Source organism: Artemia sp. Qi Xiang Cuo, chromosome 18 (genome assembly GCF_049724085.1).
Source record: "Artemia sp. Qi Xiang Cuo chromosome 18, ASM4972408v1, whole genome shotgun sequence".
Classification (NCBI taxonomy): domain Eukaryota; kingdom Metazoa; phylum Arthropoda; class Branchiopoda; order Anostraca; family Artemiidae; genus Artemia; species Artemia sp. Qi Xiang Cuo.
The window spans coordinates 7667167-7685061 of record NC_142811.1 but is presented as its reverse complement, the minus strand read 5'-3'; the positions used below and the strand labels follow the sequence as shown (position 1 = coordinate 7685061).

At 35.2% G+C, this 17895-nt stretch overlaps 1 protein-coding gene across 1 annotated transcript in view; it reads left to right on the top strand.

The window, feature by feature from the left end:
• LOC148941161 (uncharacterized) overlaps positions 1–17521 on the top strand; it is a 71768-nt gene extending 54247 nt beyond the window's left edge. The window contains exons 3-4 of the mRNA XM_089104597.1: positions 2875–3044; positions 17407–17521. Coding sequence (XP_088960723.1) covers positions 2875–2963 — 89 coding nt within the window. The 3' untranslated portion in view covers positions 2964–3044; positions 17407–17521. The remainder of the gene's footprint in view (positions 1–2874; positions 3045–17406) is intronic.
• Positions 17522–17895: the final 374 nt, after the last annotated feature.

Below are 17895 nucleotides of genomic sequence, written 5' to 3'. Positions count from 1 at the left end.
TTGATCTGAAAAGCCAGTTTGCATGTGATACTGTTTGTTTGTTTTATAAGCCCCCTCCTTTTCCAACACATGTTCTGTGATTTGCTTGATCAGCTTTCTGGTGCAGGGACTTTCTCTAAAAAACGTATTTGTGTTTTGGGAGATTTTAATTGTAATATGTTAAATGTTGGATCAAGTGATGAATGTGACCATCTCTTTGATGTGCTTTCTTCTTCTGGGCTACTTCCTTCAATTTTTTTCCTTCTCGTGTTGATCCTATAAGAAATTCTGCCACTTTGATAGATAATATTTTCATTTCTCATTCTCCAAAATTGAAGTTTACTTCTCGTCTTGTTTTCACTGATCTGTCTGATCACTTCCCTATTTATCTATCACTTTTTGTGCCTAAAACTGAGATTGCTGTGAATGAGCAAGGTGAATCTTCTTTTAGAACTTTTACAGATAAAGAAATTTCTAATTTAATTCTTAGTCTTCAGAGTAATGATTGGTCTAGTGTTCTTGAAGCTAATGATGTTGAATGTGCAACAAGTTTATTTGTGTGTCGTATGGGAGCTCTGTTGGATAAGCATTTTCCTCTTAGGAAGAGACCAAGGAATTTTACACCCAAATGCCCATGGATGTCCATAGGTAGGATTAATGCTACACATATGAAGGCGTCTCTGTTCAAGGTTGCATGTAAAAGTAAAACACAGAATGATCTTTTGAAGTATAAATATTATATAAATGTACTTACGACTTCAGTGCGTGCAGCCAAAAAGCTCTATTTTTCGTATCGAATTGATGAGTGTAAGGGGAACTTGCGAAAGGTTTGGAATGTAGTTAATGAAGCTATTTCTCGCAAGAAACTCAAACAGTCCCCCCAAGTCATTACAGGATTGCTGAGGGATCTATTGTGGATAGAAATTCTTCAGCAAACGCCTTCAATTCGTATTTCACCACTCTTCCTTCAGTTCCCATTCAACCCAAGAATAGGGTAAGTAGTTTTCCCATAGCAGAAAAGTCATTTTTCCTTTCCCCATGCAGTGATATTGAGATTTATAGTATTATCTCCCAGCTTCCAAGTAGCCGTTCAGTTGATGGTTTTGGTTTGACTAATAATGTTCTTAAAAAAATTGGTCAGTTTGTTTCTAACCCCATCTCACACATAACTAACAACTCTCTTCCTTTTGGTGTTCTCTCTCATTTATTTAAAGTTGATAAAGTTTTACCTTTGTATAAAAAAGGTGATTCATCTCTATTTTCAAATTATAGACCCATTTCTCTTCTTCCTGTCATCTCTAAGGTTGTTGAAAGAGTAGTGTATTGCAGACTCTCTTCATTTGTATTTAGTACTAATACAACTGCAGGAAATTCTCTCATAACTAACCATCAGTATGGGTTTCGTCCCACTTTCTCTACCTCGTATGCACTCTCAGATGCAACACAAGGGCTTGTGTGTTTTGGGTCTATTTCTTGACTTTTCAAAGGCCTTTGATAGGGTTGACTACTCTGTTCTTTTGTCTAAACTATCTTCATTTGGAGTAAATGGAGTCCCACTAGAATGGTTAAGGTCTTATCTGTCGGGAAGATCTCAGTATGTTTCAGTTAATGGTAATTCTTTCACTACTTTGCCTATATTGAAGGGTGTCCCACAGGGCTCTGTGCTTGGATCACTTTTGTTTTTAATGTACATTAATGATCTCGTTGATGGTCTTCATCCCCTTGTGCACCCTATTCTTTTTGCTGATGACAGTAACTTTTTCATTGCTGCAGTGGACTTTCCATCTGTTTTTACCCTAGCTCAAGGTCTTCTTGATAAAGTAAAAGATTGGTGCTGGTCAAATGGTATGACTCTCAACAGCCAAAAAAGTGCCATTATACACTTCAGTACCCCTTATCGTATGAGAGATGTAAGGGAGCCAATCATCCTGACTTATGGGAATGATGTTATACCGCAAGCTGCTATGGTGAAATTTCTTGATGTGTATCTTGACTGTCTTCTCTCTTTTAAGCCTCATATAACTCACACCCGTTCCCTCATCTTCCGCCAGTCTTCAATGTTGCACCGGGTTAACTCATTTCTTCCCCCAGGTGTTATACTTTCTCTTTAATATGCTTTTATATTTCCTTGCCTTTTTTATTGCTGCTCTGTCTGGGGCAGTACTAACAAATCTTTTATGTGCTTACTTCAAAGAGCCTAAAATAGGGCAGTGAAGGCTACTTTTCTTCTCCCTCGGCTATACCCTTCTTCTGATCTTTATAATGATACTGGAATAGCTCCGCTGGATCGCATTGTGAGTAAAAGTAATCTTTATTTAGCGCATTCTGCTTTTCTAGGTACACTTCCACCGCCTCTACATCAATTTTTTTCACGGACAGGCTCAGGTAGGTACTCTCCTTTTTTACGTAGTTCTTCTCGTAGATTTATTTTGCCCAAACAATCATCTACAGCAGCCCAGAGGTCTCCTGTTTATAAATAAATTCAATTATGGAATTCAATCTCACCGGATGTCCCATTACTTCTGTCTGCAAAGGCAGTTATTCGTCGTGTATTTCCAGTTTAGTAATTTCTCTCTCCTTCGTTTATTTTCCGTTTTCTCTTTTCCTAGTGTTTCTCCTTTTGTGTTTTTCCCTTATATATCGTTATCGTTATTATTATTTTTTTTTTTTTTTTTTTTTTTTTTTTTTTTTTACTGTATGGTATTGTTTATTCTCTTTAATCTTTATTTCATATATATTGTTTGATTTAGAGTAATATTTATGGTTGTTTTAGTACTTTATTATTGTGTTGTAAGGCCCACAACAAGCCAAGCTTCTTGGGCCAAATAATTTTTCTTTACGTTTGCAATACAGTTTAGTATTAATAAAATGATTGATGATTGATTGATTTTTAAGAGTCGAAAGTAATTGATATCTTGCATTCTGGAACGTCCCTTGACTCCTGGTTAGTACCTCATGACATACACAAGAAGTACTCTGATTAGCGAAATGCTACCGAAGGAAGTGAAAATGCTGACCCTCATGCCGATCATACCTCAAGAGGAATTCTTGCCGAAAGATAAACCGTAAGCTCTCACAAGTAGTTTTTTTACTGTTTACATGTTTTTATGAGTTTAGTGCTTTCACACTAATACGTTCTGGATCGACAAATTTTCGTTTTTATTATATTGGATGTTAACTGGCCACTTTGCAAAGTGTCTTTTGGTCATTAACACAAGTATTAAATAAAAGTTTTTGAAATTTTAAGATTGAAATGTTATATACAAAATATAGACATATTTGGTCTAATAAAGACACATTTTTGAATGTTAAGGGGACGTTCTCATTTACAAAAGCTTCACAACCCTGTTCAGATCAGAGCCCTTATTTAGAGAAACCGGCGTCAACCAGACCTCAATTGAAGGGCTCTTCAAAAATTGTACATATCTGAAATACTACTGATTTTGTAGTTTCTTCGTAATTGAACTAACATTGTCCTTTGTATATACTGTTTTTTCTAAGAAAATATGCCTAAAAATTAAACCTTACAAACAAATCATTTTTTCACAAAAATTATCAAACTTTCTAAGCTTAAGATTTCGTTTGCTCATAAGATATTCATCACAACCCAGAACATGTCTTGAAAGCTTTAGTGATAAATTGTATAATAATGAGATGAGTTTGTCAAAATTTTTACGTTAAAACTTAAATCATATTCTTTACTTGTGTATCGAATACACACTCAAGAATTAGGCTTAGGTAAGTTCTCAGAAAACCGGTTTCATTGCTACAAAGACCAGTGACGAGTAATACAAGGCATAGGACAGTACTGGTGCATTATATCTAACCCAGCGCTATAGACTGTACAAGGAAAAACCAGACAAACGAGTATTTGCTAGATAAATGGATCGCAAAGCGTGATTTCTTATAGTGTTTACAATATTTAAACTGTTTTTTTTCGTGTTTTAGGGTGGGGGGAGGGCACCTAGGTTAGGCTACGTATTTAATATATGCTATGCTTGACATAATGTTCTTACATAATATTTAAATTATGCTATGCTTTTATAATGTGCAAATATATAGCCTAAATTTGTTTCTAAACTATTATATTTTCATTTTATTTTATTTTATTTCATTAGCATTAACCAAACTTGACTTCTTTCGTGTATAGCGGTGGGTTAGATATAATGCACAAGTACCCATTGGACTCAGACAGAATTCATTGGACTTGTATAATTTAGGGTATATATTTGCAAATTATTGGGTTGGGGGGTTAGGTTAAGTTAGGGCACTGTCCAAATACCTTACCCCCCCTCCCTCGTGTGTAGATATATAGCCCAAATTATATTATTATATAAACTAAAAGTTATATTTCATTAGGATTACCTTATCTTCAGCTCTCGAGTGTATAGTGGCTAATACACAAATACCTCATATTCTTAGCCAGTCTAGTTAATGTTCTCAAATTTTTAATTTGAGAACAACCCTCTCCCCTTAACCCTCTCCGGACTTCAAACGCAACCCACCCCCTTCGACTCCCGATCCGGACATTTTTTTTTACTTGTAACATAGAGAAATTAACATATGTTTCTTGGTTATGTTTGTTGGTTATGTTTAATACATAACCAACTACCAACCTCATTTCCTCAAAATACTTAATATTATAATAAGGGGCAAATCTCTAGCATTTTTATTGGGGGGGGGGGGGGGGGCAAGAGGGTCCATATCTGGGTAGTCAAGGGGCATGGGGTAACTGATTTTTTCTCCACATTATTGGGGGGGGCAAATTTCCCCCTTGCCCCCCCCACAAAAAAAGGAAGCCCTTGATTATAATGTATATATCACAATACTTAAAAGTTAATATATATTAATGCACTTACAATTAAAAAAAATTGCATTTATGTTTAACAAATTGAAAATATTCGTCAAGAAAGCGCATGTTTTTCTCCGAAAAAGTCAACTAATCGTTTCAAGGTCACTCCTAAAGCAAGAACAAAACTTTCACATGCAAACCAATGAGGTCTACGTACCACAGGCAGCGATCTCCCGATGCTCTGCCATAGACCAGGAGTACTATACGTGATTGGGGGCAAATCTCCAAAAACTTACAGTGTTTCCCCCTAGATTCCTCTTGGTACACCTTTGTAGCTGGGCGGAAAACACTGGAAGAGAACTATGCGTTTGCCAAGCACTATAAACTAAAAATTAGAGAGAAAACCAAGAAATAGAGATTATTTTAGGGTTGGAAAAAGGAAAGAAATATATTAAAAACCTTTACCTTAATGTAGTCAATTTTGTAAACAATGCTTCCTTCCTTTACTCTTTTGATAAATGCATATCCCGCTCTATTATCTGTGATTGTCAAACCAAGAGCATCTTGTGTTTTTGTAATCTCTATTTCCTTTGTTTGACCTGTAATAAGACTTTCTATAGCGTTCCCCAGAAAGAGAACTTTCCCTGGAAAGTTCTCCGGTAGAATATCAAACATTTCATGGATTTTCTTGGAAAATGGGAAGTAAAACTTCAATGAATAGCCACGGTAATTTTATTTATTACCAGGGGTAAAAAACATACGATCTTGCATCAAAGGGTCTTAGATACTTAAATCTTGAAAAGGAAGTGAGGTTGAACTTTTTTTCCATTTTACGTCGACTAAAAACTTTTTTTTAGCACCCAGCCCTTCGTATGTAAGGCTATTTGTAAGAATTTGAGCAACTTCCGCATTAGTTTATTTTCGATTCAGTTAATTTAGTAACTAATTTATCAAATCCGCCTTAATATGCATAAATTTTACTTTTGCATAAGTAAAAGAAGCCGGATTCAGGAAGTAATTCGGAAGTTTTATATCAGTCTTCAATCAGCCTGAATTCAGGAAGTAATTCAGAACTTATAGATCGGTCTTCCAACTTATATTTAATTTAAAAAATGAGTGTTATTAAATTCAGCGTAAAAGTACAAAATACATCAAAACATCTTTTTTTGTCCCTAGATGGGCCCACCTTATTTCTAAGCATACATTAAAACCACAACTTCCTCAGATTCAACAGGTAGGGGCAAGAGGGCATTCGATCCCACTGAATTCCCCCCTAGATTTAAAAAAATACCTTTTTTTGATATTTTGATTAAAAAAAGGGTCTTTGGTAATTTCATTGAAAAAATTTGAAAACTAAAAAAGTCCCCCGAGCCTTCAAAAATAAATTTTGCCCCCCCCCTTTCTTTTTTTGTGAATTGACGCCACTAGGATGACGTCATGATATCATCATACGAGGGCCGATATAACACTGAAGCTCCTCACCTGTCATTGGCAAGGGCCAAAGGCTTCAGTGAGGAGAGAAAGGTGAAATTAAATCATTTTGTTAGTATCTATAAACATAACAACTGCGTGGTTTAGGCTTATATAGCGGAATGCCACCCACGAGAAATCTCGAGTGTATAGTGTATAGTATCTTAATTCCCCGAACTGTGAAGATAACAAGCACTTCCATATAAATAATAAAATGAGGAATGTTCCCATTTAAGTCTCGGTTAAAACGAAAGGATGGGGCAAGTTTTCTCGGGCTTCCAACGTTTTGTAGATAACTTTAAACTTGATAAATTTTATGAGTTGGAATCACTATAAAAAAGGGATTCTTTTAATTAATATACTGTCATCAAAACTTAAGTTATGCCCTGGGGGGGTTTTAAGGTATGCCCTGGGGGTATATAAGGTTTTTAGTGAAGGCGTTGTCGGAGAAACTTAAAAACAGGCTCATTCAATTAGAAATTCAAAGGGCTAGTTCCCTTTTTATTAGTCGAAAGTGATTGGAGGGAAATTAGCCCCCCCCCACGCCCATCATTCCCCTCAACACATCCAATCACAATTTTGAGATTGCCATTTTGTTCAGCGTAGTTGATTTACAAATAGAAAATATGTTTTTGGGGAGGATACTCCGCCACAGCCCTCAAGGCAAGGGTTTTTATTTATGCCCTGGGGGCATATAAGGTTTTTATAGAAGACATTGTCGTAGAAACTTCAGAAAAGGGCTCATTCAATTTGAAATTCAAAGGGCCAGTGCCCTTTTAATAGTTGAAATTGATTAGTAATATTTTTTGTTGTTGTTGTTGCTTAGACCAGGGCACTTCGTATCAAAGGAGCTGTCGTGGGAACTTCGAAAGGGGCTCATTCAATTGAAAATAGAAAGGGCTGATGCCCTTATTAATAGTTGAAAGTAATTGGGGGGCAACGAATCCCCCTTCCACTCCCATCCACCCAATGGCCCATTATGTTTAAAAAAGTAATTTTGCCTCAAGAATAAATAAAAATGTACTGTTATAAACCTAGTTACCGGTAAGTCATATCAGTAATAACCCAAGAACGACTGAGGGTATTATGTTCAAACTTTAGAGGCTACTTCTGCTCTTAAAATTTAACCAAATCAAAATTGTGTAAGTGTATCCAAGCTATCAAAGAAAGTAAACAGATTTTTTTGCGAATGATATCAAGTTTTTCATTTCAGGTCAACTAGAGGAAGTATGAAGCTAAGTTAAACAGTACTATTTTTGTCCAGATTTTTAAAATGGTGTATGTTGTTAAAAATTGCTGAAAATTTTTCTCCAGCATACAAATAGAAGGCAAAACTATAAGGTCTTAAAACACGAAAATATTTTAAGTGGGATTTTCATTTTTCCTGAAAAAATTATGTCATAAAACGAAAAAATATTACTTAAAAAAAACTTTTTCCACAAAATGAGTTTTTAAAAGAAAAGGAAAGAACTCCATTAAACAAAAAATTTGCAAAAATAAAATAATCTACCAAGCTCGAAACTACCACAAATGAGCATCGATAAACAAATGAAACCCAAAAAGAACAGAAATTACAATAAATAACCGAGTCAAACTCAAAACGAGCAGAAATTAACATAAGTTGGGCGCAAAACCCCTATGCCTTCCCAAGGCCAGAACAAAACTTGCACTTTACTGAAAAAATACAAATGAATGTGCATTGTCAGTTTAATATACATATACTGATATTTAGTAATCAAAATGTTAAAATTATTTGATTTATTAAAGTTATAAAAGTAAAACAAAGTTTAAATAAGTTTAAAAATTAAATAAGTTTAAATAAATAAAAGTTGTTTTAATTAATTATAGACAACGGAGGAAATTACCCCCGAAGACTGGTGTGATCCTAATGAAATTTAGACTAAAATTTTGCAACTTTTCTGCAACAATCTGGAACTTTCTCCAATGTGCAACTTTTCATGGCGAATCCAAATATGTAATCAGAATTTATTTTACCACCCACACTTTTTTTTCGAACATGAGTATTGAATTCGACACGATAACCTCTGAAAAAACAACAAACAAACAAACAAATAAACACACATCTATGGATCTTCAGTCTCGGAAAAAAAAATGTAAATTCAACACTTTCGTAGATATGAGTTTGAAATCCCTATAATAAGGTTTTCTTTGTGTATAATTTGATTGTCACTTTCATTAAGATTCCTTGTCCTTTTGGGGGGGGTGTTTTCCTCCTTTTAAGGAAATCAGGAAAATGTTTACAAGGTATTAGCTTGTTTACAAGGTACTTTAAACTGGATAACTTTTATATATTTGGAATCAAATCGTGCTAACGAACTGTAAGTAAGGAGCGACCCGGTTCAATAGTAACCAAAACTCTAAAAACGGAATTTTTATACCAATAGATACATCAAAAGAATTAGATTTTTATGCTGATTTTAAATATATAAGTTTTATCAAGTTTAGTCCTACCCATCAAAAGGTGAAACACCCCCTAAAAGTCATAATATATTAATGAAAATTAGACCATCAGATTCAGCGTATCAGATAACCCTACTGTAGCATTTTCAAGCTCCTATCTGCAAAAATGTGGAACTTTGTACTTTTTGCCAGAAGAAAGATCACGGATATTTGTTTACTTTTTTTTTTTTTTCAGGGTGATCGTATCGACTCAGTAGTCCTAGAATGTCTCGTGAGGACTCATTTGAACGGAAATTACAAGTTCTAGTGCCCTTTTTAAGTGATCAAAAAAATTGGAGGGCAACTAGGCCCCCTCCCTCATTTTTTCCTAAAGCCACCGCGTCAAAATTTTGAGATAGCCATTTTGTTCAGCATAGTCGAAAAATCTAATAATTATGTCGTTGAAGGCGACTTAATCCCCCACAGTCCCCGGGGGAAGGGCTGCAAGTTATGAACTTTGTCCCTTGTTTACATATAGGTAAACAAGGGTTATTAACTGGGTTATTAGGAAGTACCCAGACGTTTTCAGGGGGTATTTTTTCTTGTTGAGGGAGGGGGTCCACGAGGGCTTACGTAGGAGGATCTTTCCATGGAGCAGTTTTTTAGGGGGAGAGAATTTTCACGAAGCTGGTTTTCCCAGCATTATTTAAAAAACAATCAGAAATTAAATAAAAAAAACAGTTTTTTCAACAGAAAATAAGGAGCTACATTAAAATTTAAAACGAACAGAAATTATTACGTATATGAGGGGTTTCGCCCCCTCGTCAATACCTCGCTCTTTGCGCTAAAGTATTTTTAGTAGTTTCAAAAGAGATATTTATTCTAATTAAACGGCCTTTTGGATTTAGAGGTCATTCTTAAAAAATTAGAAAAAAACGAACTTTAGCGTAAAGAGCGAGGTATTGACGAGGGGGCGAAACCCCTCATAAGCATAATAATTTTTTTAAGTTTTAATGTAGCTCCTTACTTTCAGCTGAAAAAACTTGTTTTTTTTAAACTTAATTACCATAAAAAGCCAATCCTTTTGTTGCATGGATTGCTCTCAAACTCCTTTTTTCGAGTTTCGGTTACTATTAATCCGGGTCACTTTCTGCAGTTCGTTACCACGGACCATTTTATGCTAAACAAAATAACTATGGTTGTAAATTTTACTTTTCCATTTGGCGTTTTTTTTTTGCTTTTTTTTTGGTAGTATTTGAAATTCAGAGCAAGTTCGCACGTTATGCACTTTGCTAATAATTACACATTCCAATAATGCTTATTATCAAATGGCGTAATAGCTCACCTTTTCAACATATCCAGATTAAGAATGGCTCAAAATTATAATAGGCAAAATCAAGGATGTATCTAGGGGAGTGTTGCAGTGACACCCCCCCCCCTCCCAAAGTTTTGTTTGACTCGTAAATAAGTAACAAAAATGCACATAAACAAATTTTTTATGCGTTTTGTAAGTTTTTTTGTGAACCACCCTCCCCGAAATATACCCCACCCTTCCAAAGAAGATCCTGGATACACCCTTGGGAAAAATACAAATTCTATTAAAATACGAATATCGTTTCACTGAATGTGAGGGTACGCAAGGAGGGTGGAATAGCTTAAATTATGATTATCGATTGGCCAGAAAAGGAAATAGGGGTATTCCTGGGTAGTTGTTCCCAGTCGCATCAGTTCTCGGAAGTGTGTGTGTGCGTTGGGAGGGGGGGGGGTAAAATATATTTCTTAAAATCAAGCGGGCAATTTTTTTTTAACGAAAGTTCATAAAGATCCAGTTATTAATGAGACTGCTCAGAAAATACCAAAAACAGGTATTTTCAAAATATTTGAGGGGACGCAAAAAGTATTGGGGGTCAAATCCCCCCCCCCCCGGCTGACTATTCCCCAGAATTTCAAGATTCATGGAATTTCCAAATAATTTCTAATGTTTTCTGTTAAGCTGGCCTATTTTTGTATGTTTTTTTTAAAGCTGTTTTCCCTTTAATCCAATATATCATCCTCTAAAAAGAAGCCTCTATACGTAAATCCTCTATACATAAATCATCTATACGTAAATCCTCTATACGTAAATACTCTATACGTAAATCCTCTATACTTAAATCCTCTATACGTAAATCATCTCTACGTAAATCCTCTATACATAAATACTCTATACGTAAATACTCTATACGTAAATCCTCTATACGTAAATCCTCTATACGTAAATCCTCTATACGTAAATACCTGAGCAATCCCGTTTCTCGTCAAAGAAAAACTTTCTAAACGATGTTCGCCTGTCAAAAATTATTGGCAACCAAGCCCCCTGGCCTTCTTGAATAGTAGCCTATCTCTGTCTCAAATTATCTCCTTAAATAAGACCTGTAACGGATATGTGAATGTGTAAAAAAAAATCTATCGCTCTTTTTTTGTGATGAAGGAATGGGTATTGCAAAACTATAAATGTTAGGAGAAGTTATTGCAAAGACTAGAGACCAGTGCAAGGGGGACGGGGACATAAAGATGATTCCAATAAATAAAATAAAGATGTAGATGATCTGGTTGGTTGAAAAGCGCTTCCCTCACCCAAGTTACTAAGCAGAAGTTTGACTCTTTGACTCATTTATTATGCAGGTTGATACTACGTCTTACTTAATCAATTCTAATCGCCAAAATTGACACCTCTATCCATGGCAAGGTTGTCACATGCCGTACAGTTTTGCTGATGTTTTGTCTTTCAGATAAATTAATTTAAAAATCAAATGAGAAGTGTCGTCAGTTCCAGGCGTATAATGTCAAAAGGTCATATAAATGTTAAACTTGCTTCCCCTGTGGCAAGGATGAGGAAAGTTTACCCAATTTTCTTTCACAGCGCGAGAGACTAACTTATTTGAAAGTTAGAAATTTCGGAAAGGTTAGTCTGCTCTTTCCATGCATTGTATATGAGTAGCATCGCGGTATTTCCTTTATGCTGATACTCGTCATTTTGGCTCTTATATTTTTCGTATATGATTTCATAATATCAAATCTATTCTTAAGTACCAAGGACATCAAAATTAAAACTCTTTTTGCCTCTTGGCTTCATCTTAGGTCTATTCAAACCTGACAACCAGGAAACTAAGATTTTTCTTTTGGCTGTTACAAAATTATAAAGATCTTTAGCCATTCGTTAAATTTCACTGAAAATGCGTCCAGGACTCCAGCCTGGGTGGTTTTCATATAACCGTCTGAAGGAAAAACTGAATTTAGAATTGGGCTTTAAATAGTAAAAATTAAGTAGTAAAATTAATATCGGTACTTGTTTACATTAAATAAAAAAAACAAGTTTTTTAAACTGAAAGTAAGGAGCGACATTAAAACTTAAAACGAACAGAAATTATTCCGTATATGAAAGGGCTGTCCCTCCTCAACGCTTCGCTCTTTACGCTAAAGTTTTTTATTGTTTTAAAAAATAAAGTTGTGAGACAGAGTCAAACTTTAGCGTAAAGAGCGAGGCGTTGAGGAGGGAACAGCCCCTTTAATATACGGAATAATTTCTGTTCGTTTTAAGTCTTGATGTCGCTCCTTACTTTCAGTTTAAAAAGACTTGGTTTTTATTATTTAATTTCTGATCGTTTTTTAGTTAATACAGCTTTTATTTTGGCTCACCGTCATTGAATGAGTAAAAAAAATTTGCATAAAAATTTTACTTTTCTTTTGCTAAATGGATGTCTTTAAATTTGGTTATGACGTAATTTACAAATTAACTTACGTAACTAACTTCTATATTCGTATATGTTTCTTCTGGCAAAAAAAATACAAACTTGCAGATTTTTGCAGATATGAGCTTGAAACCTATGTAATAGGGTTTTCTGATACGCTGAATCTGACGGTGTGATTTTCATTTAATTTATTTCATTGTAGGGGATGTTCCCCCCCCCCTCTTTCAAAAATCAGGCAAATGTTTTCAGGCTCGTAGCCTTTGATGAGTAATACTAAACTTAATAAAATTTGTACATTTAGAATCAGCATTATAAACACATTCTTTTGATACATTTATTGACATCAAAATTCTGTTTTTAAAAGTTTCGATTGCTATTGAGCCGTATCGCTTATTTTTTTTTTGTTCTTTTTATTACGTATATGTTATTACGTATATGAGGGGGTTCTCCCCTTAGTCAATACCACGCACTTTACGTTAAATTTTAAAAAAAATTGATTCACAAACCCCTGAATCACAAAGGATGTTTAATTAGAATAGATAGCTCTTTTGAAAGTACTAAAAAAAAAAAAATTGTAGCGTAGAGAGCGAGGTATTGACTTGGGGGAGAACCACCTCACATACGTTATAATTTCTGTTCGTTTTAAGTTCTGATGTTCCTTCTTACTTTCAGTTGAAAAACTTGTTTTTTTAATTTAATTTCTGACATTTTTTAAAATAATGTTTGGAAATCTAGTGCCCCCTTCAGCGAAATGCCCTTTACTTCAAATCCCAATCCTCCACAGAAATATTCCCCCTAGGGACCCCCTCCTCTAGCCCCCCCCCCTCCAGACCTCAATTCCTCCAGAAAAAGTATTCATGCGCCCCAATAGAAACAAAAGAATGCTTGCTAGTCCGGCGCCCCTTTCATGGCAATTTTTCTTCCCCCATGAAAACTTCCTTCATGGACAGATCCTCCAACATAACCCCCGACCCACCCACCCACCCCCCTCACTACCAGAAAAAAATCCTCTTGAAAACTTATGTATACTTCCCAATAACCAATACTATATGTTAACATTGGGTAAAGCTCATAACTTTTAGCCCTCCCCCTGGGGACTTCGGCGGATTAAGTCATCCTAAAAAACATATTTATCATATTTTTGACCATGCTGAACAAAATGGCTATCTCAAAATTTTGATCGGGTGACTTTGGGAAAACAATAAGCGTGGGAGGGGGCCTCCATTTTTTTTGGTCACTTAAAAAGGGCACTAGAACTTTTAATATCCGTTCTAATGAGCCCTTCTAAGATATTCTAGGACCACTGGGTCGATACGATCTCCCCTGTGAAAGAAAAACAAATAAACACGCATCCGTGATCTTTCTTCTGGCAAAAAATACGAGATTCCGCATTTTTGCAAATAGGTGTTTGAAAAATCTACCGTAGGGTTTTCTGTTACGCTGACTCTAATGGTTTAATTTTCATTAAGATTCTATCGCTTTTAGGGGGTCTTTCCCCCTTTTTTGAAAATCAGCCAAATTTTCTCAGGCGCTGAGACTTTTGATGGGTAGCACTAAACTTGATGAAAGTTATATATTTGAAATCAGCATTGAAATTTGATTCTTTTGATGTATATATTGGTATCAAAAACCCGTTTTCTAGAGTTTCGGTTACCATTGAGCCGGATCGCTCCTTACTTACAGTTCGTTACCACGAACTGTTTGATTTCATTGCTTGGAGCTTTTATAAAATGTTGATCGTCAACTTTTGCCCCGGCTTTTCTTTTGTCATTATGAAATACATACAGAAACTTAATTTTTTAACAGAGGCATGTCCTGTACTTTAGCTGCCCTTATTGGTCGATTTACATCGAGGTTCAGGTTGTAGGTTTGTTAATTGTTTAGATGGTGGGACAAAAGCTTCTATTTCTTCCAACAAATTATCATTTATAAAATTTTGTAATTTTTGTTTTATGGGTCTTGTCTCATTTGATAGTCCAGGTTGTTGATTTTCTACTATTACTACTAATAACTCACAGCAGCACCAAGCCGCCTGAGGCCAACACAGCTATGCACGGTCCTCCTTCATCCCAATCTATTCAAAACCTCCCTTTATAAACCCTTTCCCAGGAAGTCCCCATTTCCTTTAAATCTTTCTTTATGACGTCCTCCCACCCAAGACGAGGACGGCCTGCTTTCCGTTTAGCCCCAGACGGTTGGCCGAAAAGGACAATCTTCGGCAATCTGTCATCCTTCATCCGCACAACGTGTCCTAGCCACTTCAACCATTCTTTCATTATAGTCCTAGAAAGAGGGATTTAACCACATTTTTCTTACAGCCTAGTGTTTGAAATACGGTCAGTCAGCTGGGTACCCAGAACAATCCATCCGTAAGAAATTTCTCTTGAAAATATCTAGCAAATCTTCATCTCCTATTCGGAGCGCCCATACTTCAGAGCCGTATTTGACCGCTGTCATCACTGTAGCTTCTAATATTCTAATCTTGGTTTGCAGACTTATCTTCCTATTCTTCCAAACTTATTTTTAACTGTGAAAAAATACCCTAAGCCTTGGCTATTCTAGTTTTAACATCTTCACTGCTCCCACCGTATTTACTAATAATACTACCAAGGTAAGTGAAGCTGCCTACCTGATCAATCTTTTCGTTACCCAACGTCACTTTTTCATCTTCACTTATTCTTCGCCTTAGTGACTTAGTCTTCTTAACATTGATTTTCAAAACTATTTTAGCACCCTGAACTCGCAAAACCTCTTAAAGTTCATTTATTTTGCTCACACTTTCATCTAGGATGCATAGATCATCAGCATAATCTAAGTCCAGGAGACTTTTTCCTCCCCATTTGATTCCTTGGTCTCCCATTGCCTTTCCTGTGCTCCTTAAGACAAAGTCCATCCAGATAATCCATATGAAGGGGGATGGAACACAACCCTGCTTAACTCCTGATTTGATGCAAAACCAGCTGCTAACCTCATTTCCTACCTTAACCGTAGCTGTGTTATTCTAGTACATAGCACTAATAACTTTAATGTATTCGTCTGGTATACCATGCAAGGATAAGACCTTTGCTAAAGCTATTCTATCAAAAGTATCGAACGCTTGCTCATAATCTATAAAACTGAGGACCAAAGGTGTTTGACAACTCAGGCACTTCTGAATTATTAACCACTGAGTGAAAATTTGGTTGACACATCTTCTACTTTTTCTAAAACTGCACTCTTTTCTTATCTTAAAACTTTGTCTACAGCATCTCTCGGTCTAAAAATTATCATATTACTAAGTAATTTGCTACCTACAGAGACCAAACTAATGCCTCGATAATTACTACACTCACTCCTATCACCTTTCTTATAAAGTGGCTTAATTAAGGTTTTTCTAAAATCGTTAGGTACTTCCCCTTTTTCAAAAATCATATTCATAATCTTCAGTAACTTATTTCTAACCTCAGATCCAGTTTATCCCAAAATTTTTCATTTTCTTCTATATCTTTCCCTGCAAGCCTGTGGTTCCAAAGAATCATCATTTTAATCCTCAAAGATATTTGATTATTCAAACAAGTCTGACTTCTAATAACGATTTCTGCTAAGCTTCAAACTTCTTTTTTTGCAAGATTTTTGAATTGTTTTAATCCCTTGCTAGAATTTTGTAAAAAGTTATTCTACTATTTTAAAAACTTTTTGTTTTTTAATTACAAAAAGCACTAGAACTTTTAATTTTCGTTCAAATGAGCCCTCTCGCGACATTCTAAGACCACTGGGTCGATACGATCACCCCTGGGGAAAAGAAAATACAAAAAAATCAAATAAACACGCATCCGGGATCTTTCTTCATTCTGGCAAAAAAGACAAAATTCCTAATTATTGCAGATAGGAGTTTGAAACCTCTTCAGTTCGGTTCTCTGATAAGCTGAATCTGATGGTGTGATTTTAAGTAAGATTCTATGACTTTAGGGGGTGCTTCCACCTTTTTCAAAAATAATGCGAATTTTCTCAGGCCCGTAACTTTGATGACTAAGACTGAACTCGATGAAACATATATATTTAAATTTAGCATAAAAATCCGACTCTTTTGATGTATCTATTGGTATCAAAATTCCGTTTTTTAGAGTTTCGGTTACTATTGAGCCGGGTCGCTCCTTACAGTTCGTTACTACGAACTGTTTGATATATACAAATATTTTTGTATTTACCCGTTTTTGCTCTTTACGCAATTTAATGTCGTTTCAAATATATTTGATTATTGAATCAAGTCCGATATCTACTAAGCTTCAAACTTTTGGGTTTTGTTTAAGGTTTTTGAATCGTCGTAATCCCTTATCGAATATTTCTGCAATTACCTGTTCTTTGTTCTTTAAGCAATTTAATGTAAACTTTTGCATGCATGAAAATCTTCAATTTTTCCAAATAAGTCTGACAACGTCGTTACGATACTGCAATGATTTATACAAAAATGGCGCCATTGGTATGAATCTTTTTTTTTCAAAATTAAGGCTCTTAACGAATTTTTTCAAGCTTCTGACCTATTTAGATCGTTTTTTTAGGCGAATATATCTCAAGGATACCCATTTTCTCGAAGAAATATAGACCCGTTTTCGACAGAGAATAAATAAATAAATATACAATGATTGCTCGTTTATAAAGATAGTATATATGGAGGACGATCATCACTGCATACTTGACCCGTGTCTTGCTAGGTGTAACTATTTTAGTATCTGCGTCACTTATGCCTAGGATTAAAAAGATAAAATCCAATACTTAACATGTATAAACACATGGGTTTAGTCCTTTTAAAATAGTAAACACCCAATGGTTTTTTTGTTTTTTTAAGGTTCTTTTATAAAATGTGTGTATGATGTTTTTTTCTTTGTACTGTATGTTTAGGTGTACTCAGACTTTTTATCAGATTTCTATTGAATGTTACTATACTGTTGCATGTTAGATGTCATATTGTATGTGTTATTATATAAACTTATCAATTTATATGAAACGTACATGCGAAAACTTCTGTAGATTTAATATTATCTTCTTTTTTTTCAGGTCAAGATATCGCGTAAAAATGTTTTCGAGAAAAACCCAATCCTATGTGAGCTGCATAATACGCTCTGAAAATGAAGTTCTTTTCCTTACTATTATATTAAGGAGTATAAAATAAAACGACAAAACTTGAATTCCTAAGCTCATCTATAGGCTATATCCAGACAAATCTTCAGGGGGGAAGTTATATCATTTGATTTCCGTAACTTGATTGTAAGATCAACGCATGTTTTAAAAGGATTTGTGGATACTTAATCTGCCTGCCTCAAGTCCTTAGGGAATTTTGTCCCTGGTCATCTCGTAAGTCGTCGAAGCTTCAAAAAGTGTGGGTGTCAAAACTTGTTTTTTTTTCAGTAACTAAGCAAATTTCTTGAAATCAGTGCAACTACAGACAAGCCTTAGGGTTAGTCCCGATTCTAAAACAGTTTGAACAGTATGAAGTTTTGGGATAATATTAACCTGTTATGCACCACCGTTATAACACAAACATAT